The following is a 27,414-nucleotide window of genomic DNA, read 5'->3' on the forward strand; positions in this document are numbered from 1 at the left end:
AATGCCTTCTTCTGCCTGTGGACACTGAACTCATGTGGTTTGTAGGAATACATTCAGGTAAACACTCATACATATAAAAATAACTAAAATCTCAAAAAAAAAATCATGATAAAAATGGAGACTGGAGAAATGGCTCGGTGAAGTGCTTGCCACACAAGCATGATGGCCTGAGGTCAAGCCTACCATATAAAAAAGCCAGGGATTGGCGGGTGGTGGTGGTGCGCACCTTTAAGGCAGATCTCTGTGAATTGGAGGCCAGCCTGGTCTACAAGAGCTAGTTCCAGGACAGGCTCCCAAGCTACAGAGAAACCCTGTCTCAAAAATACAAAAACAAGTCAGGTATGGCGGAGCGTGCGTATAACTGTAGCGCTGGGGCGGTGGAATCAGGAGCACCACTAAGGCTGTCTAGGCCAGTCTAGTCTACTCTCATTCGATTGCAGGCATTGAGAGACCTGTCTCAAGGTAGTTGGTGCCTGAGGAACAATACCCAAAGTTGTCTTCTGGCTTAAACACACACACACACACCCATGATAAAAGTGAACTTCCATACCACAGAACACTAGAAAAATCAAGATTTTATTTTTTAAAAAAACATTATTTTCAGTCCCATTTTTTTAAAGTTCAGAGGCTAATGCCATGGTGGAACAACCCACTCTTGTTGAACCAGACCCTCTGGGAATCAGAAGAGCATTAGCCAGTGCAGTGGGGAACAGTCACGGCAGACAGGCAGACCCTCCAGAGGAGCTGGGTGTGGGGATAGAGAGGTGAAGGAAAGAACAACCCTCCAGAGGGATGGACACACCTGTATCACTCAAGGCCCCGGCCCCAAGTTTACCTCCAAAGCCAGCTACCCTACAGCCTGTCTCCTGCCCTTTCTGAGCCTTGGTCTGGCTGGAGACCAGGCTTTCCTCGGCATGTTGGCACGGCCACCTGTGACTTGGCACACCTCTCATGAACCCTGGCTCAACCTAGCAAGGCTTAGAGAATGGATTTGTTCTCCCATCTTCTGGCAGGGACCACGGAGGGCAAGTCCCAGGGCAATGATAATTGTTTCCATGAAAATTTGATGGGAAATTATGATGGGGAGTGGTTAAGACAAAGAGGATGGGCATTAAAGGATGGGCATTTGACGGGGTGGCCTTGGGAGGAGAACCAAGGGGACACTGGGTTTCACCTGAGATGTAAAGATTTGGTACAAACAACATACAAGGCTGGGCTCTATATTCAGTTCCAGAACTTACAACAGGGGGATGATGCAGAGACCTCTAGTCCGAGCTCAGGGAGTTGTCACCTACTGTCCTTTCTCCAGTCCTGTCTGGATTTGTCCTCAATGAGACAATCACAGCTCTGCAGTGATTTCCACCTGGGTTTCCTCCCCCAGCTAACCTCCCGGCATCAGAGGGGGAAACAGTGGCCACCCCACCCACCACCTGTGCCTTCCCATGATACCTCCAGCTTCCTCCCTAAGGCCCTCTAGAACCGTCTAAGGCACTGTCTTAGCAGATGAGAGTCCTGAAGAGATGAACCAGAGTTCTTTTAAGAGAAGAGTAGACAGGGGAAGATTCTTTATGGCAAAAAAATCAGGAGGCACCCATCTCATTACCTCCCATCTTCTTCCCAAGGGGTCAGAGAGATCATTTTACCTAGTCTCTCACTGAACCTGTCCCACCCGGATACCTCTATCTTATTTATGATTACCGGATCCTACAGACTGGCAAGCCTATGGACTACAGGTAACATAAGTGAGCTCTGCCAAGATGTGGCCCAACACTGTCAGATCCCACCGTCCAGCCAAGCTGCCCTGGAAGTGCAGTTGGCCATGCAGGAAGTAGGCCAGCAGCTGGACCTCAAATTCCTCACTGCTCTGTTGCTTATATCCAGGACCTTGGAAATGTCTGTGACCACTGGGAATAGACCTAGTACCAAATACCAAAGTCTCTATTCCACCTGTCATACCAAAGTGAGGGCTGTTGCAGAATTCTGGGACCTCCAATCTCAGCCCCACCCCAATCCTCTCCTGCAGAAAGCCTCTTTCCAAGTTCCTGGCCAGCCCAGAGCCCCAGCTCAGCTAAGAGCACTAAGTTTGGTCTCTTGCTAACCCCCTGCCGTGAGCTCTGTTCTCTACAGTCCAACTTTCTCACAGGTGCCTGGCTCCATGCAGAGAAGTCCTGAGGGCTCCAGAGCAAAGATTCTGAGAGGCCCACGTGAGATCACAGGGTGTGGGGAAGCAGCAGAGTTCACAGAGACAGGCTGTGCCTCTGTCACTCCCCGAACCCCCACATGCCCCTACACTCACTGGAGTGTGTCATGTGACAGCAAGCAGCAATCCAGGTATCAAAGCATGCCCTTTGTCCCTGGAGGAGGCCCCCAGGGCTCTGTCAGTGTGCCAAAACCACTGCTCTCAAAAAAACAAGTTAATATGTTTTCTATCATTTAAGTGGTTGCTGAGGCTTAGTGTACAGAACTCCTCAACTGATTAAAAAACAAAAGATCTAACATTTTGTTTGAGTCCAAAAACTGTAGAAGCCAGTTAATCTGTAAACAGGTACTTCAGATCACTCACTGGGAGAAGAAGTGTTGGGGGAGGGGCTGAAGGAAAGATCTAGAATATTGTCCTTCATACTCGTTCTCAGCACAGCTGCAGTATAAACCCCAGGAATCGTTGGTAGAGACAGCACCCAGAGCATTCTTGGACAAGGTGTGGGGATGAAGACCGAGCGACTGTTACCTGCACACAAGAAAGATGCTCAGATCAGAGGGAAGGTCCAGAGACCCTGCTCCCCTCGAGTGTGGGCCAGAGTGAGATCTGGTACCCTACACACATACCCAACCCTGCTTAGGGCTATCAAGCCAGTTCAAAACAGAGCCATGTTCAATCAGGGCTGTGGCAGCCTGGCCCTGACCTTTTACCCTTAATCCCAAAGGCATTAGGAAGAGAAAGGGCCTCACCTGTGCCCTGGGAGTGGCCTGCCCCAGTTCAAGGAACATAACTGCTGTTCCAGCCGGGAGATGCGGAATGCCAGATAGGATGAGGACATCACTAAGAAGCAGATCCTGGAGAAACAGGAGCAGTGAGGGGGTGACTCTGGTTCTTCATTCTCTCTCTCTCTCTCTCTCTCTCTCTCTCTCTCTCTCTGTGTGTGTGTGTGTGTGTGTGTGTGTGTGTGTGTGTGTGTGTGCATCCACAGAGGCCAGAAGAGGGCACCAGTTCATCTAGAACTGGAGTTATGAGTGGTTGCAAGCGTCTGACACGGGCATTAGGAAACAGAACTGCATAAAGAAGGCAAGCAGGCTTAACTGCTGAGCCAGCTCTCCAGCCCCTGGTTTGCTTTGCTGAGACAGGGTTACATTACGGGTAGCCCAGGCTGGCCTCAAAAGTGATATGTAGTCAAGGATGGCCTTGAAGTCTTGAGCCTTCTGTTTCTAGTCCCAATTGCTAGGGTTATAGGCACATGCCGTCGTGCCTCATCTATACAGTGCTGAGGATCAAACCCAGGGCTTTGTGCCTACTAGAGCAGCACCCTACAACTGAGCTACACCTCCATATGCTTTTTTAGTTTAGCTTAGTTTTGTCTTAAGGCAGTCTAAATACATAGCCCAGGCAGGCCTGGAACTTACTAAGCAGTCCAGACTGAACTCAACTCCATGATCCTCCTACCTTAGCCTCAAAGTTATAGCATGGGATTACAGGCGTGTGCATCAAGGGCCACCTAGGAGTTGAGCCTTTCTCCTGAAGAAAGGGCATTAGTGGAGGCTCACCAGAAACAGCAGGAACACTTTCCTGTTCTCCAAACTAGAGGGTTTAAAGAGCCCTTTGCTCCTATGCATTAAATAGGCCTGACATCATTCTTCTTAAAGGCCACAGGAATGGCCTGAGACTTGTCATCGCAGAAACATCCTTACAGTTAGCAAGAATTCTATCTAGGCCCTTCAGCTGAGCCACGGAGGAAACCAGTCAAAACGAGTATCTTTCTTTCTTTCTTCCTTTCTTTCTTTCTTACTAGCCACCTTGGTTTTTCCTACAGCTCCTCCGGGGGCCATTAAGGTGATGTCAGTCTCTAAGCCGTCCCATTCCCCTACAGAGGCTGGGACTGAAAATCAACCTAGACGGCAGAGACAGAGGACGTGGATGATGAAGGGTTAACAATCTAAAAGCCTTGGGTGGGTTGAGATGCTCCAGACAGGAACATTGACTTGACCGAGAACACCTGTGGGAGTATCTGAGCTCCACAGGCTAACCTCACTGGTATCTCCCACTTCCAGACTTCAGGGGCACTGACCTGCTGATGGACTCTTCCATCCCAAAGCTCCCCCTTTTCTACCCTATTAAGCCCCAAGATCCCCATGCCACACAGACACAGTCTCACTTCCACAGAGAAGATGCAGCCCTTCAGCTGTCCTGATTAAAGAACAATTCTGTCTCTGGAGGTGCCCATCTTTTTACCCTGTAGTTCCATGTTGCCTCCATGAACCCCATCTAACATTTGGTGTCCAAACCAGCTGCATGTTTCAGGATCCCACATCCCAGCCCCTCGCATCCCAGCCCCTTTTCTGAGACCCACATCACATAGCATGTGGCCCCTTGCCAATTTACTAGGGCTTAACAGCCACCAGTCTCAACTCGAAACCTCTGGGTTTTTGGCCGGCAAAGTAAATCAATGTGGGTCTTTCCCCTCATCTGCCTCCCCCTCTCCCCCCCGACTCCTGTTACTGTCTTCTGTTCTCCAAAGCAGAGGCCCTTTGCCAATTGTCTACTGGACTGCATACACCACCAACTCAGCGGAAGGTAAGGCCTGGCTAATATCTGGAAGTGTACCAGACCCAGGCCCTCCACAGCTCTGGGAGTTCCTAGACTTTGGCCACATGATTTTCATAAACAGGGGATGCCCTCTTCTGCAGATGCGGCTCCTCCCTTCAGCCACCTCTGACCCTGGGCAATGACTATAGCCTCTCTCTCCCCGGGTTAGTTCAAATGAGAGACCCTGCCTCCATATAGAAGTTGGAAAGCGATCAGGAAAGACATTTACAATGTTAATGTTAACCTTTGGCCTTCATGGGCACAGGTATATACATGCAATCACATACATTTGAACATGCATGTATATATACACATGTTATATAAGGAGAGACTAGTATTTCTCTCAGTTATCTGACAGCTCCCCAAGCCCGGGCAGCAACTCTTCCTTTTCTCAACAGTTTACCCTGCCCCTTGCCCTCAGCCTGAGGTCTGAATACGGGGACTCAGACATAAAGCTGGGAGATTGGGTCACGAGACCTTCAGAGCTCGGAGTTGCTCTGGACCGTCCCCTTGGATCTAGGTAACAGTCAACTCTCTAAAACCCCCGTTGAACCATAATCACCATGACGACTGCCACTCTGGGTTACAGACCTCGCTTGGTATAGACACTTACATCACAAAGATAACTTTGAGAAGCCGAGAATCCCACAGCCTCAATTCCTGGTCCATGGTGGGCTCTTCCTCCAATGCATCTTCCTCACAGACGGCCTCTGCAATGGGAGAGCAGCTAGGCATCTTCCTGGGGCACTCGGGGTCCCAACCAGAGTGGGGCAGCTCCCCCTCCCTTCATGTGCTGAAGCTGCTTGGGCTCTTGGATTTTCCATATGGATTTGGAGAAAGAAAGAAACAGCTCTCAGAAGCCTGGCTGGCCATGCGGGGCTCTTTGCATAGAAGTGAGAAAAAGGGTGAAGACAAGCAGTTGCCACAGACAAGATCCTGAACTCACCAGACCCTGGAGGCTTTCTGGAGGGGAAGCAGCTATCTGTGGAGTCTGTAGGTATCCGAGAGACATAAGAGATGTTGTCGGGGAGTGACAGGGAAGTGGAGGCTGGGCACACTTTTCTCCACTTCATCTCAGGGATAAGGACTTCCTGTGGAGAAGACGGACCATGAGCATCCTTGGTCCTAAGGAGCCTACTCCAGGGTTATCAAGACTTTCTCCAGATGCCTCCTCAGGAGAGGACTATAGCAACAGCATGTCTCTTCTGGAAACTCCCTGGCTATATCATCCTTTGGTCAGAAAACATCTTTTAAGTATTATTAACTGTAATTATGCCATTCACTATTACTACTGAAAACACATTTGGTTGAATTTTATGTCATTTTAAATAATTTCATACGTATACAATGCACCATAACCATTTGTTACCTTCTCTTAACATTTTTTTTTTCTCTTAACATTTTCACTCTTGCCCCAGCTGGTCCTTTTTGTCTTAGCATCTTGTCCCTGCCTCCTTTCACACCTATTGCTTCATGGTTGTTGTTTTTGATCCACTGAGTTTTTGAGTTGGTTGTATGAGCATGGGCAACTTAAAACACCGAAGAAAATGGAACCCCTTCCCCCAAACAATATGTCTGAAGACCACAGTGAAGAAGTACAGTGGTCATCTTCGGTCAGACAACCCGAGTACGTGCTCAGATCTGAGTTCAAGACTGCCTCAGATGGTACAAATTATGGCTTATTTAACCTAGATCCTAACTCTGAACAAGCCGCTGACCTTGGCAGAGGTGAATATGGTTCCAATCAATACCAAAGGAAACAATGACTTCTCCCCCTGGCATGATACTCTGTATACTGCATGCCGGACTAAATGCTTCATGGTTACTGAGGAAATCTAAACACTTTGAGGTCACCGACACTTCATCTCTGCCCTCAAAACTCAACTGAACCTACGCAGGGCCTCAGCTACCGAAGGAAAGCAGAAGTCTGGGTTGTCAGGGACAGCTTTGGGGTTCTTTTTTTTTTTTAATGTATTCATTTTGCTTGCATGTGTGTGTGTGTGTTTTGCCTGCTTGTATTTGTCTGTCTGTGTTTTGCCTGTTGTATTGTGTGTTTTGCTTGATGTATATGTGTGTGTCATTTGCCTGCTTGTATTTGTGTGTGTGTGTTTTGCCTGCTTGTATTTGTGTGTGTGTGTCATTTGCCTGCTTGTATTTGTGTGTGTGTGTTTTGCCTGCTTGCATGTCCTCTGCAAGAGCAGCAACCACTCTTAACCACAGAGTGTTCATAACCACAGAACCACCTCCCAGCCTCTGACTTTGGAGTTCTTGTCTAAGGACATGTCTGTGGCTTTGAAAGTCCTCCTTCCTCTGAGAAAAGAAAGAGGATGGATGACTGGCTTGGCATCCATTTGGTTTGGGACTCAGCCCAGCCAGTGCTTGGGGGACATACTTCTGTCAGAGTCGGCAAATCTGCTGAGGCCCTGTGTGCTCCACATGGCAGGCAGTCTAGGAGCCCCTTACCAGTGTGGCCACCGGCTCCAGAACCCGTACCCTAATTCTACATGGTGGCCCTAAGGTTTTGGAGCCCCGCTCCCTCGCAGGCCCTGGCTCCGGCCTCAGCTCTCACCGGAGACTCGCACTCCGCCTCCTTGGGGCACTTCCTCACACTCAGACTCTTCTTGCTGGAAGGCTGGGGAGGAAAGGGGAGAAACAGGCGAGATCAAACACGGGGAGGCCCCACAAACACGCTGCCTGTGTTGGGTGGAGCCCAGGTCAGAGTTTCTGCACAGTGGGGAATTGGGAGTGTTTTGTACTACTGTAGGGGAGCAAATCCCAAGCAACTCATTTTCCATGCCCCTGTCCCCACCCTACTTCCCTTTCTTCACCTTGGCCAGAGGGTGCACTGAGAAGCAGCCATATGCCCCTGTATCTCTACACTTAGAAAGCATAGGTGGGGACACACCAAGACTGGCCAAAAAGATATGCCAATGCTGGGTGGTGGTGGTGCACACCTTTAATCCCAGCACTCAGGGAGGTAGAGGCAGGTGGATCTCTGTGAGTTCAAGGCCAGCCTGGTCTACAGAGCTAGTTCCAGGACAGCCAGAGATACACAGAGAAACCCTGTCTCAAAAAACAAAAACAAAACAAAAGATATACCCAGTGATGCAGAGTTTAAATACAGCCTCTGGTGTATTAAGCTGACAATAAGTCCCCTCTCTCTGCTCCATTCCTGGTGCTAGAGAGACAGGTTAATCTCCCCGAATTGCCTTCTCCCACGACCTGGGTGCAGACTCCTAGATCAACCTTTGCCTCTGGGTTCCATACCTGCAGGTGGGTGCAGACCCTCCTCAGCACGTCATATACACTGTCCCGGGAGAGCAGAGACACAAAGATGTACTGGGATATGAAAGGAAACAGAAAGGTCTAGAGTGAGATGGGGCTTCTTGCCACACCAGCAGACCATGTCCATGGATCAGGGCCAAGCCCAGAAGTGTATGGGGCCGTGAGAACCAAACAAGACCACCACCTGGAACAGCTACAGGGTAAGAAGTCCAAGTCTGGGAGTAAGCAGGCCAGCATCGGGCCATGAGTGTCTAGAGCTATGGTGGAGAGAAGGAGAAGGTGTTGGCCCAGAGACCCACAGACCTTCTGGCTGGTGTTGGTGGTGATGGCCAGTCCATTGGGAAGGAGTCGCGCCATCTTGTGTTTTTTGATCAATTGCACAGATACCACAGGAATGACCACCTGAAAGAAAGAGAGAGAGAGGCGTGCTTCTCTCAGGACTTACCGCCCAAGAAGACAGGCCCTGGGCGTTCTGCACTGGAGCAAAGGATAGACACAGCTGGCACTCAGCCAAGAATGCACACCCTGGTGAAGCCTTGCTTGTGTGTGGTAGCAGGGGGCATCTAGGCCTTTCACAGTCTCATTCAGCATCCCCTTCCAACTATCCCTACCTCTGTGCCCCAGCCTGGATAACACACGCTGCTTCAGATTGTCCTCTGTGCATGATCCCTGTTATCCAAGACTCCAAAGACAATTGTTTGACGACTCACCGAGTCCCCTGAGCTGGCCCTTAATCACACCAGTGACTCTTCCTGAAAATGATACCACACTTTGACCCTGAAATTATTTCTGAGATACCTGAAGCCAGTATAATTTAGCTGTCCATCGTTCAGGCCAGCAGATGTAGGATCATCTGTGTTTTAGGAGGAGAACTACTTCCCTGAACATGGGATGACATACCTTGAGGCTACTCATCCAGACAGTGAGAGGCTTCACCATGTGCTGAGGACATGGACAACAGGCATGGCTAGAGGCATGCCTACAGCAGGAGACCGTCCCTCCCCTGGTCCCGGGCAGGGGCCTTCCTGGTTCATAGTAACCCTCACCACTCATGACTACCTTGACATCCTTGCCAAAGAGGCTGGCATGGAAGCAGAGCCAGTTAGGAGAGATATAGAGCCGGCCATGGAGAAGGAGGTCTCTCTGGAGGGCACAGGAACACACTGGGAAGTCAGAGGAGAAAGGATGGCCATGAGGAAGGATAACCCAGAGAAGACCCAGGTCTGGATCCTCTTACCTTTTCACCTGTCCTCAGACTCTCCTGTCTCCATCGCCAGTCTATCCCACAAGCACACAAAGGGTCCTTCTGAGAATCCTGAGTGTCCCACTCCACCCCACTAGACTGCTAGATGTTTCCTCTTTCTCCATTGCCCACAAGGTCTGAGCAACTTCCTGTCCAGGTCTCTAGACCCAGATTCCTGTTACCTCAGGAACAGGCTTTAACCTGCCCCGAGAAGAGGATTTAGCTTGTACAAATGTCCCTATGTGCTCAGTGAGGGGACTGAGCAGGGGACAACACTCTGTCTGCAATGAGAGCAGAACAGAAAGAGCTTTCCTCCCACAAACCTGCAGAACTCAACCCTGCATCCCAAACCACACTGTCTCTCTCCTCAGGCTTTTGAAGAAAGGACCAGCCGCATCGACATTGTTCCCACGTGTAAACTAAGCACAAAGGCTCCCAAGAAAGGGGCTGGGTACCCACCAGCCGGGCTCACCTTTGAGAACCATCTCCTCCAAGGGGATGTCTTTAAACAGCTTGTGGTACTGCTGGTTGTATTTGCTCAGTGGTGTCTGCAAACACAAGACCCGGCTTTGAGAGGCTAGAGGCCAGATCACCTCAGGGCCCTGCTCTGGTCACTGGGAGATAATGCTGTTTACCCCTTGGGAAGCAGCAAGGGTGTGAAGGGCTGAGTTCCAAGTCTAGCTTATCTCCTGGTAATGTTGAGTTCTTACAGGGAGCGGTGACTAGAGGGAACACACTATCCCCATCAAGGCAAGGGCTCTCACTCAGGTCTCCTGGGCTTCTGCTAACAGGCCTAGTGGTCAAGAGGCCAATAGTGAATTCGGGCATCCCAGCACACCTCCATCAGAGAGCAGACAAAGGTGGCCTCCACACACTTACCCCTTCCCGGCCATACTTCTTTATCTCTTCACCCTTTGAGCCTTCTGACCAGTGTAGGCTGCAAAGGAGACATTCCATTCCAGGGACAAGGAACCCTTGAGTCCGACCCATGTATCCTCAGTGCCAGTTCTGCCCTGGCTTTGAGCCAGAAGATTGGAGCAGAGATTGGCGACTAAGGCCCTTCTCTAAGAAACACAGTAAAATGGTTAAGAACTGCAAGCACGCTGCTCATCTCTGGGGAAGGGCACTCGCGAGGTCGCCTTCCCAAGCAGATTGGAGTGCAACACCCACGAAGGTATGCTTGGCCTGAGCCTCCGTCTCCCACAATGCTGAGGAGCTGCTCAGCCCTGAGAAGCAAAGACACCCCAATTTCTCTAGCCAAGGAGTGAGCAGAGGCACACGCAATGCGGGTTCAGCGACCACAGTCTAAGGGTGTACAAGCCGGGAAGCATTAGACTCACAGCTCCAGGGCCATGATACAGACAGATCTGCCCTCCGTGCGGCCTCCTGGGGCAGCCTGCACCTCCTCACTGAGGCACTCAGCACATTCAACTGACTGACTGAGGCTACTGAGCAGGAAAGAACTTGATGAAATACAAAGCAGTGCTCTGGCCAGGTTGGCCCAAGGACAGGTGGGCAGGGAGGAGACTGGTAACCTGAGAAGCCTGGTCCCTGCAAGGTCTCAGTGCACTGGGTCAGGCTGGAAGGGTGGGAGGAAGAGGCCTCAGCAGGCTATGCTCAGCCTACAAGGTGTGCTAAGGTGTTCTGCCTGACTCAGACCTATGATTCCCCCACCTCTCATATTTATATGTCTTTGTGTGTGTGTGTGTGTGCACGTGTGCATGTGTGTGCGTGTGTGTGTGTGTGTGTGTGTGTGTGTGTGTGTGTGTGTGTAGGCCAGAGGACAACCTTGAGAGTAACCCTCAAGAACACCATCCACCTCTTTTGAGTCAGGGTCTCTCACCTGTCTGGAGCCCTCCCGTTAGGCTAGGCTGGCTGTCCACCGAGATTCTCTACCTCCCTGGCACCAGAATTATAAAATCACATCGCCACAATCAGCCTTTTTCTCTCACATGAGCACTGGGGATTGAACTCAGGTCCTCATGCTTGGGAAGACAGGTGCTCTATTGACAAAGGGATCTTTCCAGTCCCTTAATGCCCAGTCACTAGCAGGTTACTTCCTGACAGTCCCCACCCTTCCTAGTCTGAACTTCTGTCTGATCGGAAAGGGGCCTTACCTGTTACTTGGGGGCTCCTGGACCTTTTCTGGTTTCTCTGTGCAGGGCGTAGAGCTCTTCAGAGACGCTGTCTTCCCCTGCATTTGTTGGTTGCTAGAGGGAAATGTGTCCATGTTAGAAAGAAGACTAAGGGGTATCTTTTCCTATCGGCCTCACTCTGTCCATCCGGAGCAGCTGGTCTGGCTCCTGCTGTTGCTTGATGTACAAGGTAAAGTTGAAGATTTCATAATTTGGAGTCACTTCCAAAGGCTGTGCCCATTAACCCAGTGGCCAGCCTTCGGAGAGGGAGCTCATTTTCCCATTTCTAAGCACCGTCCTCACTTCTGCCCGTTTGATAGGCGTACTATGTCTGTCACCTTCATTTGCATTTTGTCTACTGGGAGGTGTCTCCCACCCACAGTGTCTTGCCTGGAAACCTAAAGTTCAGTTAACGCTTGGCCCAGAACAAAAGATGGGTCTGTCCACCCTGTTTTAACTTCTAGGCAACTGCTTGCTAGTCCAGGAAGATTAGAGCCTCCAGCCCCACCCTGGAGGACAGACACAGACGTGTTCATGTTGAAAGTGGAAGTTTCTAAGGTGCCCTGGCAGCTACTGTAAACTAGCAGTTTCTGGGAAAGGCTGCAATGGACAGGGTCCGTTATCAAATGCCGTTAGAGATGCGGAAGGTAGATTCCAGTCAGCCTACAAGGGAGGGCGGCTGCAAGGAAGGAGTGGAACTGCCCCAGACTAGGAAGTGGTGGCCTAAGTCACCTTCAGACAGTGGGAGTACCTCAGCCATGATAGCCAAACTATTTCAAAAATGTCCTTTTTCAGGCTGAGGAGAGAGCTCAGTCTGCAAAGTGCTTCCTTGCAAACATAAAGACCCCAATTCGATCCTCAGAACCCTGTAAAGATTCCAGGCATGGCAGCACAAGACCTGGAGAGGCAGAGATGGGCAGTGGGCTCACTAGGCAATCAGCCAAATCTCCTGGGAAAGGCCAATGAGAGACATAAATAATAAATACATAAGGCAGTCAGCTCCAGAGGAACAGCTTCCACACGTGTGTGCGCCCATGGGCTTGTACGACTGCCACACCCACGTGTACCCTCACAGGCACATGCAAACACTTTGTCTTCTTTAAGAGATAGAATTACAGGGGGCTGGAGAGATGGCTCAGAGGTTAAGAGCATTTCCTGCTCTTCCAAGGGTCCTGAGTTCAATTCCCAGCAACCACATGGTGGCTCACAACCATCTGTAATGGAGTCTAGTGCCCTCTTCTAGCCTGCAGGCGTAAACACAGACAGAATATTGTATACATAATAAATAAATAAAGACTTAAAAAAAAAAGAGAGAGACAGAATTACAGACTTGGCCTAAGGTCCTCCAGGACCCTCGGAGTTTATCTAGGCTGACACCCTGCAACCACAACATCATACAGATCAGAAAAGAAGTTAACCCTGACAAGGGACAGGCCCTATCCAGGGTCACAATGTGAAGATCTGTCCACCTCACTCATAACATTGGCCTAGTCCCGTGTGACCTGGTGACCTATCTCCTCAACCTCATAGAAGGTTTGGCATGTATATCACCACACACAGTTAACCACACTGCATGCTGTTTCAGCCCACGATGGGCAACTCATCTGTGACATAGCTCCCTCAGGTACACCACCCAGCGATGTCTTGGTTCCTGTGACATAGCTCCCTCGGACACACCACCGAGCGATGTCTTGGTTCCTGTAAGCACACTCCATGTCTGCACTACAGCAAGACCTACTAATGACACATTTCTCGGAATGTTTCTTTGTGGCTAAGTGACACACGGTTGTATTGACTGAGCGAAGTGACAGACTGTTCTAGCGACTTGATCCCCCAACTCCTCAGGTTAGTTTCTGGGTATGTTTGACTTTATCACTTCCCACTTCGCAGAGGGCTTTTCTTTTAATGTTTGCTGTAGAGAATGTGGTAAGTATAAAGCATCTATAAATGATTGAAATCATCCATTAAAAAATTCCCTAAAGGGGCTGGAGAGATGGCTCAGTGGTTAAGAGCATTGCCTGCTCTTCCAAAGGTCCTGAGTTCAATTCCCAGCAACCACATGGTGGCTCACAACCATCTGTAAAGATGTCTGGCGCCCTCATCTGGCCTTCAGGCATACAGACAGAATATTGTATACATAATAAGTAAATAAATAAATATTTTTTAAAAAAATTCCCTAAAATTTGCTGGGGGTGGTGGTGGTGTACACCTTTAATCCCAGCACTCAGAGAGGCAAAGGTAAGTGGATCTCTATGAGTTTGAGGTCAGCCCAGTCTGCAGTACCAGGACAGGCAGTGCTACAGAGAAACCCTGTCTACACACATACACACACACACACACACACACACACACACACACCAAAAACAACAATTCCCGAGAAGAGCTGAGGATGTGGTTCAGTTGATACTGTGCTTGTCTAGCATGGAGCAGGAGGTCAGCCTAGACTCCATAATGTGAACCTGTTTCAAAGAAGAGACGGAAGAAGAGGGGGAGAAAAGAAAAATTCTATTCAAGTCTTTTACCCATTTTCTTAACCTTAAGTGTAAATGAATGTTTTATATAAATGTTTTATATATATTGCAGAGCATATAATCTGTTCTGTGACTTTTGTTGTTCCATAGAAATTCTCCCAAATTACCATTTACTCCTGAGATAGAGTCTTTTTTTTTTTTTTTTTTTTTTGGTTTTTCGAGACAAGCTTTCTCTTTATAACAGCCTTGGCTGTCCTGAAACTCATTTTGTAGACCAACCTGGCCTCTACCTGCTTCTGCATCCCAAGTGCTGGATTCATGGTGTGCACCACCACACCCAATCTGAGATAGATTCTAAAAAGGAAAACTAGAGGCCTGAAAATCAACTTTTCTCAAGCTCTTTAGAGCCACCTTCAAACTGTTTTGCATATGCTATGCCAACTAACCCAGTGACCAGCACCTGAAAAGCTGTCCACCCCCCACACCCAAGTCCTATTCTGAAATCTTCATTTCTCATCTTTGTTAATTTGATAGCAAAAAAATGTGTCCTTTAATTGGGGGACGGGGTTTGAGCAGAAGTTCAAGGTCATCGTTGATTACATAGAAAATTCAAGGCCTGGGACCTGTCTAGTAAGAAAGGTGGACCAGAAAGATGGCTCAGGAAATAAAGGCACCCGCTGGCAAGCCCAACAACCTGAGTTCAATCCCTGGACACACATACTGGAAGGAAAGAATAGACTTTCCAAAGTTGTCCTTGGACTTCGACATATGTGCCAAGGCACACGTATGTCCACACACATGCACATACACATGTAAATAAATAAGAGAAAAATTAAAGAAAAAAAGAAAGGAAGGAAGGCAGGCCGGTAGGCAATGGAGCTGGGCATTGTAGCACATACCTGTGATCCTAGCACTTGGGAGGCAGAAGCAAGGAATCCCAGCATGCTTGAGGCTACCCTGGTCTACCATAGCAACTTTTAAGCCAGCCAGAGCTTACATATCAAGACTCTGTCTCAAAAAACAAAAAAGAGCTAGTGAGATGGCCCAGCAGATTAAGGGGCTTGCCACTAAGCCCGAGGACCTGAGTCTAATCCCTGGGAGTCACGTGGTGGAAAGAGAGCATTGATTCCCCTGAAATTTTCCTCTGACCTCACACTCATGCCGCAGCACATGCATCTCCCCCACATCATACACATACATGTGCGCGCACACACAAATCAGCAAATGTAATAAATATTAAAAAGGAATAGTAGGCACTCAGGAAGCAGAGGCGGGAGGATCTCTGTGAGTTTGAGGCCAGCCTGGTCTACAAAGTGAGTTCCAGGACAGCCAGGGCTGCTACTCAGAGAAATCCTGTCTTGAAAAAAAAACATAGATAGATAGATAGATAGATAGATAGATAGATAGATAGATGTGTGTGTGTGGTGAGGAATAGCAGCAACAGTACCATATGAAGACCTTCAGGCTGAGTGAGTTTCTAGCACTCACATCAGAGCCTGCCAGGCCATGGGGCACCTGATAACTACTTGGACTTTGACCCAGGGGAACTTTAAGAGCAGGGAGCTCAGCCCTCTACCTGATTCTGTAGGCAGCTGATGTCCATCCAACTGCCATCGATTTTTCCTGAAAGCAATTTCTCATGACCCAAAGGTCATAAATCATACCTACAAGGCTGGAGAGATGGCTCCAGCATTAAGAGCACTGGCTGTTCTTCCAGAGGTCATGAATTCAATTCCCAGCAACCACATGGTGGCTCACAACCATCTATAATGAGATCTGGGGCCCTCTTCTGGTATGCAGGCACAACACTGTATACATATAAGTAAATCCTTAAAAAAAAAAAATAGCAGGGCGATGGTGGCGCATGCCTTTAATCCCAGCACTCGGGAGGCAGAGGCAGGCGGATCTCTGTGAGTTCAAGACCAGCCTGGTCTACAGAGCTAGTTCCAGGACAGGCTCCAAAACCACAGAGAAACCCTGTCTCGAAAAACCATAAAAAAATAAAATAAAATAAATAAATAAATCATACCTATAATCCTGAGCTCTAACCCATCCCTATGTTCAAACAGTGGAGCTACTATCAGGGTCTAGGATACTGAAATCTGAAAAAAAAAATTTTCTTAGAGTTTAAAAATGCATTTTTATTTTGTGTGTATATGTGTCTGCCTATACGGTCTTTGCACTAGTACAGAGCACTTAGCAATCAGAGACGCTGATGCCCTGGATCTGAAGTTAAAAGTGGATGTGAGCTGCCTGATGTGAGTGCTGGGTACCAAACCCAGGTCCTCTGCAAGAGCAACACATGCTCTTAACCACTGAGCATCTCTCCGGCCCCAAATCTGTATAAACTACAATAACTACTGCCATGAAAAGGATGGAACAGGGAAATGGCAACATCTTTCCACAGTAAAGGGAGGCTCCTCTCCCGAGCTGAGCCGGGTCTAAGGTAAGCCTAGGAGAGGCTCCAGTAGGAGCCTGGAGCCCCACTGGCCTGTGCAGAATTCCCATCCACTCCATCTTCCTCCAGGAAGGTCACTGAAGTTATCACTGCTCCTGGGCTGGGGTCTGCCCTAGGGCAGCAGGGTGAGCTGGGTAGCAGCAAAGGGAGATGTCAAGAAAGGGTGATATAGAAAAGGAGAGAGAGGCAAATGAGTTGGAACCAGGGATGCAAGTCTCGCTGCCTCCCACAGACATCACATCTAAAAAGAGAAGGAAAAAGGAAGGAGGAGAGGGACTAAGGAGGAAAGAAAAAGGAGACAGAGAAGGAAGAGGAGGGAAGGAGGGGCCCCATGAGTCGAGCCGTCTCCAGACAGATACTCCAAAATCTCCCACCTGGGCAAGTTACTGCCTCCCCAACTTCAGCCCTGTCCACTGGAAGAGTCTATCAGAGTAAGCTCAGAACCACCTATTCCCCATCCCAAGACGGCGTCTCTCTAAGCACCCAGTATCCATGAAAGGCTCCACCCTCCATCCAGTTACCCCTAGCGAGAATCTTCAAGTCACTCTCCTTCCACCCGACACAGTCCTGAGGGCCTGACCTGACTGATTAATCAAAATATCTGTTTCTCCACTGTTGCTACAGCATGCAAGCCCAGACCTTGCCTGGTATCTTTTTTCTTGGATCCTGGCAACCTCTCCCTAGCCACACCTGCCCCAGCGTTGCCAGTGTCGCCTCACACAGTCTCTCTCTCCTATATCCACAGTCAGCTGCAACCAGCTCTGCCCCTGCCTGTCTCTGAGGAATGCACTGAGGTCCCCGACCTGTGCCTGTCACTCCTAATCTTCCTGACAGGGTCTCACTGTGGAGCTATGGCTGGCCTGAACGCACACACTATAAAGAGCGAGCTGTATCTCATAGAAACCCACCTGCTTCTGCCTCCCCAGTGCTCGAATTAAAGTCTGCCACCATGTCTATCCCTGCTCTTCTTTCTACCCTCACAACTTGCTACTCTACCCCATACAGTTCAGCTCAGTGCCCCACTTTCTTCACCACAGCAGCCCCTCACAGGGGACCGCCTTCCCGGCTTATCTACCTGGGGAGGTCTGGGTCTTCTCTGAACCACCAGTTCAAATACCTCCCGCTGTGTAGATGCCAGCAGTTCAAATGCATCCCCATTTCCCCGACTGGCTCCCTCTCTCCCTCTATATTACTCACCCCTTATTTGCTGTTCTGTTTCCGTTTCTTCCTTCCTCAGCTGACTCTGAGCTCCAACCCCAGAATGTCTGCATCCTAGCACACATCAACACTCAGTGCTTTCTGAAGGGAGGCAGTGAAGAGGGAGAGAGACAGAGAACATGAATGCGTCTTGACACCAAAAAGAGATGGGGAGAGAAGAGGAGGGGAAAGCAGTAAGAATAAGTCATAAAATGAGTGATGCGGCCGGGCGATGGTGGCGCACGCCTCTAATCCCAGCACTCGGGAGGCAGAGGCAGGCTGATCTCTGTGAGTTCGAGACCAGCCTGGTCTACAGAGCTAGTTCCAGGACAGGCTCCAAAGCCACAGAGAAACCCTGTCTCGAACCCCCCCCCCCAAAAAAAAAGAAAATGAGTGATGCCACATGGGTAAGGAAGAGAAGGGATGGACAGGAGCTGGCGAGGTCACCCATGGTTAGATTCTTCCTTCTGGGAGCCCTGGTCTGAAGGGGAGGCAGACAGTCCTGGCCTAGCACCAGGAGTCACTCAATCTACCGCGCTTGGCAGATCAAGGGACACAGAAGGCACGCAGAAGCATAAAGAGAACTAGACAGCCAGATGCATGTGCATGCCTGTAATCCCAGGACTTGGGAAGTGGAGGCGTCTGGACCAGGGTTCAAAGCCATCCTTGGTTACCTGTACATTCCAGGCTAGTCAAGGACATGAGATTATTGTCTCTAAAAAGAGAAGGAAAAAGGAAGGAGGAGAGGGACTAAGGAGGAAAGAAAAAGGATACAGAGAAGGAAGAGGAGGGAAGGAGGAGAAGAGGAGGGACAGGAGGACCATCACAAGACAACATGGGATATCCATCTATTGGGTTAAAAACATAGGCGAATCCTGCAGCCTCCAGGGTACTCCTCCTTGTGTCTGTATCCAGCCAATGCTCCCTCAAGTTTTCCAGGTCCTTTCCCGCCCAAGTCCTTTGCAGAGCTCCCTCCAGGTCTCTTCTGAGCCTCTGGCAGTAGCAATGCCTGTGGCTGATGCCAAAGCTGAAATCTTAGCTGGCCCTGCTCCCCTGAACCAGCAGGGCCCCTGTGGTTCACAGAGGGGGCTTTCCCCCACGACTCCCAGCGGAGTGTCCCTTGGGCGACTTCTCCCTAGGAAAGGACCACACTCTCCCAGGTTGATTTCTTGTGGACTTTTGAGATACTAGAGTTCCCTGTGGGTCCTGCCAACTCTTCTCAAAGCCAGGCTGAGCGCCAATGCCTCCTCTGTAGTCAGCCAAGACACTGAGACTCTGTGGTCTCCAAGGAGAGAGATGCCAACAACGCTGTTCTCCTCAGACAAAGGCCACATCACCATGCAGGCCCCTGACAGGACAAATCCAAAAGTCATGGAAGCAGCCACAAGGGATAGGAAACTGGGTAGACTTGGATTAGAACTTCAGAAGCCAAGGCTCAGCATCCTGGGCTTGGGGTTCTGCTTTGAGCGCAGTTTCAAATCCCCCAGGCCTCCCAGCCCACCTCCTGTTAGCACTAATGTGGGTCTAGTAACTGGACTCAGATTAGAGTCACCAGCAGGACCTTAGAGAAAAACAAACAAGGCTGTGGTTGTACAGGTCCACAATTCCTGCACTTGGCAGGCTAAGGCAGGAGGGTGATAGTGAATTTAAGGCTAGCCTGTGCTATATCTCGAAAAAATAAAAAAATGCCCGGAAAGGTCAGTGGTGATGACAAATGCCTTTAATCCCAGCACTGAATTCAAGGCCAGTCTGGTCTACAGAGTTGAGTTCCAGGACAGCCAGGGCTAAACAGAAAAACCCTGTCAATAAATAAATAAATAAATAAAAATAATTTATAAAAATGCCTGCGAAGATATCTCAGGGAGTAATGGGGATCTGAGTTAGAATCCTCAGGGCCCAAGCAAAGTTCATGGTGACTCCAGTACTCTCTCAGTACTCCTGAGACAGGAGAATCCTCTAATGTTTGAGGACCCGTTAGCAATAAACCACAACAAAGAACCTGTCTCAAAGAGGGCGAAGAACAGCATGACTCTGAAGCTGTCTTCTGACTCCCACGTACGTGTCCACACTCACACAACATGTACACACGTCCTACACACGACACAGACACACATAAAAACAAAACAAGCCGAGCAGTGGTGGATGGCGCACCTTTAATCCCAGCACTCGGGAGGCAGAGGCAGGCGGCTCTCTGTGAGTTCGAGGCCAGCCTGGTCTACAAGAGCTAGTTCTAGGACAGGAACCAAAGCTACAGAGAAACCTGGTCTCAGGGGAGGGGGAAAAAAAAGAGGAAAATGCCTAAGTCCTGTTTAAGAGCAGTTACATCAGAGTCTCTAAGAGTTGTACTTAAACGGCTATTTTTAGGTTGCTATGAAGCATAATATACACATAGCAAAGGAAGTGTACAGTCCAAAACCTCTCTTTCCTTTTGTTTATTTTTTTTCTTTCTTTCCTTTTCCTTTCTTTTTTTGCTTTGTTTTGTTTTGTTTTCATTGTTGTTGTTAAGACAAGATCTCTCTATATAGTCCTGGCTATCCTGGAACTCACTAAGTAAATAAGGCTGACCTTTGACCTTAAACTCAGAGGTCCACCTGCCTCTGCCTCACAAGTGCTGGGATTAAAGGCGTGCATCACCATATAAAGCAGTTCAAAACATTTCAAAAGCACACAGGGGGAAACCAGCCCCCCAGAACCCCTTCTTGCTCCTTGTAGTTTCGCCCCCACTATCCCAAGGAGAATCCAAACCCTGACATCTGAGGGCAGACTGCTGTCTGATGTGGGAGTCCCCTCTGTATGCTGTGAATACCATTGGTGAATAAAGAAACTGCCTTGTCCTGTTGATAGGGTGGAATGGAGGTAGGCAGGGGAAACTAAACTGCTGGGAGGAAGAAGGCGGAGTCAGAGAGAAGCCACGTCGCCCCACCGGAGCCAGATGGGTAAGCCACAGCCATGTGGTGATATACAGATTACTAGAAAGGGGTTAAATTAAAATGTAAGAGCTAGCTGATAAGAAGTTAGAGCTAATGGCCAAGCAGTGATTTAACTAATACAGTTTCTGTGTGATTATTTCGAGGCTGAGCAGCCAGGACAAACAAGTGACCTCATTACAACATGCTGCCCCTGTAAGACTGGGACCACATCATCCATCTTACCATGCATCTGAAGACTCCAAGGCATATCCACAGGGCTGTATGAAGATCTTTTTAGGACTTGGTTTTTAAAGACCGGGTCTCATGTAGCCCAGAATGGCTTAGAACTTGCTATATAGCTGAGGATGACCTTGAACTCTGATCCCCCTGCCTCCATCTCCCACATGCTGGGATTATGGGTCTCCGCCACCCGCTGCCACCGTGCACTCTTAGGGACTGAACCCAAGACTTGTGCATGTTAGGCTAGCACTCTTCCAAATGAGCGCTATCCCTACCGCATGCTGTGTTACCTTTGTAAGCTGCATTTTCACTGATAATTCCTTTGTATAAATATACTATACTTTATTGCTTTCCTTTTCCTGATGACAGGCTTGGGCAGTCCCAAGTTTGGCTTGTTACCAAAGCAATGAGAAAGCTCTGGTTGCAGCCTTGCAAACACAAGTATTCACTCCACTGGGTAAACACTCAGCACTGGCATCGCTGGGTCACAAGGCAGCTGTATGTTCAGTGTCTGGCTTTTAAATGCTCCAAGGTGAACTGAAACCTGCAGGTGGAGTTAAGAAGCCACTGGAAGATCCCTGACCACCTCCTTTTTCTGCGGCTCACAGGGAAGACCATGCCTCCTTCTTCCCATGGCCAGCCTACCTAGGGTCCTGACTATACCAAGTTTCAGGCACACCGTAGCCAGACAGGATGACCCCCACGCCACTAGAGATTCTCCTTGCCTGCTAAGGTCACACAATCCATTTCCTTCTGCCAAGGAAGGGATGGGTTGGCTTTCCCATGTGGTACAAGCTAGCTGGAGCCACACCGTATCCTCCCTAGGGAATCTTCCTGTGTTCTCTCAAAGCCAGAGTCCTTCCACACAACCCAGAAATTGGCCGGCAAGAGCCCCCCTGTTAGAATGTGTTCTAACAGGAACAGCAGTTTCTTCTCCCTCCAGAGAATTAAGAAAGCCCTGTCTTTCTGCCCAGTGGATTTTGAGAGAAAGGCTGGCCTCCATCTTCCTACTGCGGCAGCCAAAACATTTGCCTATGTCTCTTGCCTCAGTCCAGATCTGCCCTGTCACCCAGGCCATCCTCTGCTCGGGTGACTGGACCACTCCAAGTTCTCCTGTTTCCTGACCTTTGAACCCAAATCTGGGCTCTCAGCCTGCCAAAGGGTCGCTGTTCCTTGTGAGACAGAGGTCACAGCAAGGTGCCCAACTGGCCTTGCTCTGGGAAGAGGGTACAGATAAGTGGCCCTCCCAGTTCTGCTTGGGCCATTCTCTGCCAGCTTGCTCCTACCCAGGACAGAATCCCTTTGTCCTTGTCCCAGCATCTCTTCTCCCTGAAGCTGCAGCTGTTTCTAAGGAGGGAAGTGGTCTCTATCCTACCTAGAAGACTCCATAAGCTGCATAGCCTGTCTACAGAACCAGCTCCCAGGCTGAGTCTTACCCTCAGTTCCCCACACTCCAGGGACCTGCTCAGTCTCATGTGGACAGTAAGTGCTCAGAAATAATGAATGGAGGACTGGAGAGATGGCTCAGAGGTTAAGAGCACTGGCTGCTCTTCCAGAGGATCTGAGTTCGATTCCCAGAAACCACATGGTGGCTCACAACCATCTGTAATAAGATCTGGTGCCTTCTCCTGGCCTACAGGCATACATGCAGACAGACACTGTGTACATAATAAATAAATCTTAAAAAAAGAAAAAAGAAATAATTCATGAACTAAATAAACACTCCCAGCTGAAGGTTCCTCTGTGTATGCACTTTGTTTGGTAACAGAGGTCTCTTACGGCACAAATACAAGCCCTGGAGGGACAGCAGCTCCTGATTGTACCTTGAACCTCTGGTGATCCTGTCACCTCCTTCGGAGCCTGCGCTTCTACAAAACAGAAGGACAGAAACTCCTCCTGCTTCTGAGCTGTGTGATGATCTGAAAGAGGTCAAAGTGCAGTGGTGGGGGGGGGGGGACTCCTACAGCCCTGCCCTTTGAGCTTTCCATCCCTCACCAGCACTGAGAGTTGCAGTCCCAGGTCCCACCACACTCTGCGAAGGACACCTAGAGGTCCAGCTCCCTGCCCACGGGAATTAACAAAGTGGGGACAGGACTAGGCTTCGTATGCACTCACAGAGCTCCACATGTATCCTGCATGCCTCGATCTTCGACCTACAACATCAGAAAGCAGGAGCCCGCAGGAGAAGGTAGTCTGGTGCCTAAGCTGTACCAGGGAAGGGCTCCCACCTGACGGCCAGGAGGCATACAACTACACCAGACCCCGCCATGCTCAGATGCTCCTCCCTCCACTGGAAGTTTGAGGGCAGCCATTGCTGCTTCTGTCCTGCCCAGAGTTCAAAGGCCTGCAGACTTAAAACAGTTGAAACCTGGGAGTTTCCCTTCCAGGACACCCAGGCTTTCCCACAGAGCCCGGGCCACATCAGGGCAGGCGTTGGGTTCTACAAACTGCCTGACTGGCTGCTAGCCTTGCCAGCAGTGCCCACAGCTGGGGCAGCATCTGTCAAGCTGGCCCCACTAGGCCCGATGACAGACCACTTTTTCTTGGCAGGCCCCTTGGGACCTGGCCATCTCCACACAAGAAGCTGGTCATTCAGGTCTAAAAACAGACTTGCATTCAGTCAGAAACAGAACACCCCTGTACTCCCAGTGGCCACTCTTCTGCAGGGAGGTACACAGACAACCTTGACCACACAGATGTCCCAACCTAGGCTGCCAGGGGTGTGGCTCCTCTCTGAGGACAACTCAGCTCTGTTTACCCATGGAGAGTGTCTAGCAGAGGAGCATCTGAGGATGTCCACCTCAGAATCCCTCTGGCCCTGTGGACCCACCAGACTCTGCTCAGAAGCACAGGCAACTGTGAGGCCCTGAGAGACTGGGTAGAGGTGTGGGCAGAGAGGCTTGTACTGCCCTCTACAACTTCTGTTAGGACCTCTGAGGAAGCCACTGTTGCTTTCTGGGACAAGAAAGTCTCCATTCAAAAAGTAAAAAGCAGAGGTCAGGAAGTAAGGTGACCTACAGATGGTCACCCACCTTCTGCTTCAGGATTCCTGTCCCAGGAGGGGCAGGCAGTATGCTCAGAGGACAACCAGCTCCTCTCCCTTCTGCCTTCCTTCTACAAATTAATACCAACTGAAAAATGAATGTTTGCTATTCCCTCAGCTCTGGGTAAGTGCTGTGTGTTTCAGGGAAGGAAGGCCAGGCACTACTTGCAACATGCCTGCCTGCCCGGGGAGGCAGACAGGAAGCAAAGATTTACATAAAGCAGTATGTAATTACAACTCTGTGATGTATGCACTGAGGAAAAGCAAGGGAGAAATTCTATCAGGGAGCGGGCTCACCTGTGGAGGGCAAGGATGGCTCTTTAAAGCGACAAACACCACACAGCTGAGCTCCACGGGACATTCACTGGGTGGAGAAAGGCGCTGGGGGCTGCAGAGGGATCATTAGTGAGGTCAAAGGATGGGAGGCTGGAGGTGTGGGACGGGATGCGATGCATCACAGAAGCCCTGTGTCTGGAGGGTATTGGTGAACAGTGAAGCTGGAGAGGTGGCCAAAGCAGCCTGGTGTGGACTCTGTGAGCCCTGACGGCAGTCACTACCTTACAAGCAGTGGGGACCCAGAGAAGGAATTTAAAGGAAGGGAAGTATACCATCAATTTTGGTTTTTTAAATATAAATACTGTATTAAATTACACATGTGGGTGCCTGTGCGCCCGCAGTGGTCAAGCATAGCTTCAGAAGTTGCTTCTTTCCACCGTGTGGTTTCCAGGGATTAAATTCTGGTCTTCAGACTCGCTGAGCCATCATGCTAGATCTTAACACTGAACTACATTCTTAAAAGGATTAAGATGCTGACCAGGCGGTGGTGGCACATGCCTTTAATCCCAAAGCTCGGGAGGCAGAGGCAGGCGGATCTCTGTGACTTGGAGGCCAGCCTGGCATACAAGAGCTAGTTCTAGCCGGGCGATGGTGGCGCACGCCTTTAATCCCAGCACTCGGGAGGCAGAGGTAGGCGGATCTCTGTGAGTTCGAGACCAGCCTGGTCTAGAGAGCTAGTTCCAGGACAGGCTCCAAAGCCACAGAGAAACCCAGTCTCGAAAAACCAAAAAAAAAAAAAAAAAGAGTTCCAGAACAGGCTCCAAAGCTACAGAGAAACCCTGTCTCCAAAAGCCATTTAAAAAGAAAGAAAGAAAGAAATTAAGATGCTAAGTTTTATGTTATGTGGATTTCTTAAATCAAAATTCATTCATTTATTCATTCATCCATTTTGAGACACAGGCTCACTATGTAGATCAGGTTGGCCTTGAACTCACAGAAATCCACTTGCCTCTGTCTCCCAAGTGCTGGGATTAAATGAGTGGACTACCACACCAAGCTCTACAATTTAAAAAAGAATCCTTACAACTCAACAATGAAAAGACAAATAGCCCTATTAAAGAGTGGCACATGGGCTGGAGAGATGGCTCAGAGGTTAAGAGCACTGGCTGCTCTTCCAAAGGTCCTGAGTTCAATTCCCAGCAACCACATGGTGGCTCACAACCATCTGTAATGAGATCTGGTGCCCTCTTCTGGCCTGCAGGCATACATGGAGGCTGAATATTGTGTACATAATAAATAAATAAATCTTTAAAAAAAAAAAAGAATGGCACGTATTTGAGCCAGTATTTCTCAAAAGATATTAAATGTCCAGCAGGTATATAAACAGGCCATCAACACCACTGATCATGAGGAAGAGAGAATCAAACCCACAAAGCATACTCCACATGCCGCCCCCAACACTGTCATCAATGCTGGGTGCAGGTGAGACCGTGGGGAGACTGGGCGCCTTCTCTCCACCTGCTGGAATGTTAAGTGGGGCAGGTGCTTTGGAAAACAACCTGGTAGTTCTTCAAACTGCTGAAGTTACTATACAGCCTAGCAAACACCCCTAGGCACATACAAAAGAGACTTTAAAATGCATGTCCAGAGACGGGAGAGACGTCTCAGTGGTTAAGAGCGTGTACTGCTCTTCCAGAGGACCAGAGTTGGATTCCCAGTACCCACATCACACAGCTCACGAGCATGGTAAGTCCAGCTCCAGAGGAATCTGGGGCCTCTGGGGGCACTTAGCATACACATACCCACACACAGACACATAATTAAAAATAATAAAGCAGATAGAAATGACCACACTAAATATTATGCATGGATGCTCCCAACGCCTTGATTCAGTGCAAAGTGCAAAGAGACTAAACACCCAGCAATAGATAAACAAAGTCTTTCCTCAGCCATTAAAAAAAAAGCACTGACACTTGCCAATCATGAATGGATCTTTTTAAAGAATTAGCCAATGGCTGGAGAGACGGCTCAGAGGTTAAGAGCAATGATTGCTCTTCCAGAGGACCCAAGTTCAATTCCCAGCACCCACATGGCGGCTCACAACCATCTGTAATGAGATCTGGCGCCCTCTTCTGGCCTGCAGATAGAGCAGATGCAGGTAGAGCACTTGGACTCATAAAATACGGTATTGTAAGTATTATGGGGAGGGTAGGAAGTTAGTAAGTGCTGGTTGACTATAGTGCCTGTGGAGGCCTGAAGAGGATGTCAGATGCCCTGGAGCTGGACTTACCGGCAGCTGTGAGCCGGCTGAAGCAGGGCTAGAAACTCAACCTAGCTGCTCTTAACCACTGCGTTCTCTCCAGCCCTGAAGGAATCTTTAAAATATTGTTAACTGAAAGAAGGCAGTCACCACTTACTCTATGTATACACATAGAAGGAATATACAAAATTGGTAAAGCTATACAGTAGATTCATAGTTCCTTGGGGGCCAGGAAAAGGCAAGTGGGGAGTGGTGTCTAAGGGAACACTTAGTTTCTTTGCAGGGCAAATGATTACGTATTATAAACATCACTGAACTGCACAGGCAGCAGGTTGGCTGTGTGGCACATATGTTTAGCATGTATAAAAGGTTTCATCCTTTTATACTTAATAAAAAACAAACATGAATTTTATGGTATATGAATTACATCTGAATGCAAATGAGGAAGGAGGGAGGGAGGGAGGGAGGGAGGGAGGGAGGGAGAGAGGGAGGGAGAAGAGCCCCAGGGCTTAAAAGAAGTGTGTGTGTTCCAGGACAGGCTCCAAAGCCACAGAGAAACCCTGTCTCGAAAAACCAAAAAAAAAAAAAAAAAAAAAAAAAAAAAAAAAAAAAGAAGTGTGTGTGTGTGTGTGTGTTTGTGTGTGTGTGTGTGTGTGTGTGAACAGAGGGGCAATTCCCCTAAAATTAGGTTATAAAGAGCGGCCTAAGAAATAGGGGGGGAAAGCTGGTTGGTGGTGATACCCAACTTTAATCCCAGCACCCGGGAGACAGAGGCAGGTGGATCTCTGAATTCAAGGCCAGCCTGGTCTACAGAGTAAGTTTCAGGGCAGCCAGGGAAACACAGAGAGAGATCTTTCTTGTCTTGAAATCCCTCCGCCGAAAGAAAAAAAAAAAAAGCAAAGTCCAGGTATAGGTTGCCATGGAAACAAAGAAGCATTTCCTAAGGAGGAATGGACAATCGGCAGGGCAAACAATGCCGAGGTTTGCTGAGGTAACGGGAGGAATGAAGGACAGACCTTGAATTTGGACGCGTGAACCCGTAACTTAGCAAGGACACTTCTGTGCTGTGATGGGCCATGCTCCCCCTTCCTTCCTCCCC

The 27,414-nt window shown here is 49.2% G+C and overlaps 1 protein-coding gene across 3 annotated transcripts in view; it reads right to left on the reverse strand.

Annotated features, from left to right (window-relative positions):
- Window positions 1-568: 568 nt before the first annotated feature.
- The window catches only part of Gramd2a (GRAM domain containing 2A), a 37,605-nt gene continuing 10,759 nt past the window's right edge, over window positions 569-27,414 (reverse strand). The window contains exons 2-12 of one of the 3 annotated variants that reach the window (XM_041679678.1): window positions 11,444-11,536; window positions 10,206-10,263; window positions 9,799-9,874; window positions 9,143-9,246; window positions 8,387-8,485; window positions 8,066-8,137; window positions 7,368-7,430; window positions 5,745-5,889; window positions 5,412-5,508; window positions 2,950-3,054; window positions 569-2,728 (exon numbers count right to left, since the gene is read on the reverse strand). In XM_041679678.1, coding sequence (XP_041535612.1) covers window positions 2,725-2,728; window positions 2,950-3,054; window positions 5,412-5,508; window positions 5,745-5,889; window positions 7,368-7,430; window positions 8,066-8,137; window positions 8,387-8,485; window positions 9,143-9,246; window positions 9,799-9,874; window positions 10,206-10,263; window positions 11,444-11,536 — 916 coding nt within the window. In that variant the 3' untranslated portion in view covers window positions 569-2,724. The other 2 variants (XM_041679679.1, XM_041679680.1) reach the window with 2 other exon arrangements.

This window comes from Microtus oregoni, unplaced genomic scaffold (genome assembly GCF_018167655.1).
Source record: "Microtus oregoni isolate MIOR12 unplaced genomic scaffold, Mior012 000032F_ref0000030, whole genome shotgun sequence".
Taxonomy (NCBI): Eukaryota; Metazoa; Chordata; class Mammalia; order Rodentia; family Cricetidae; genus Microtus; species Microtus oregoni.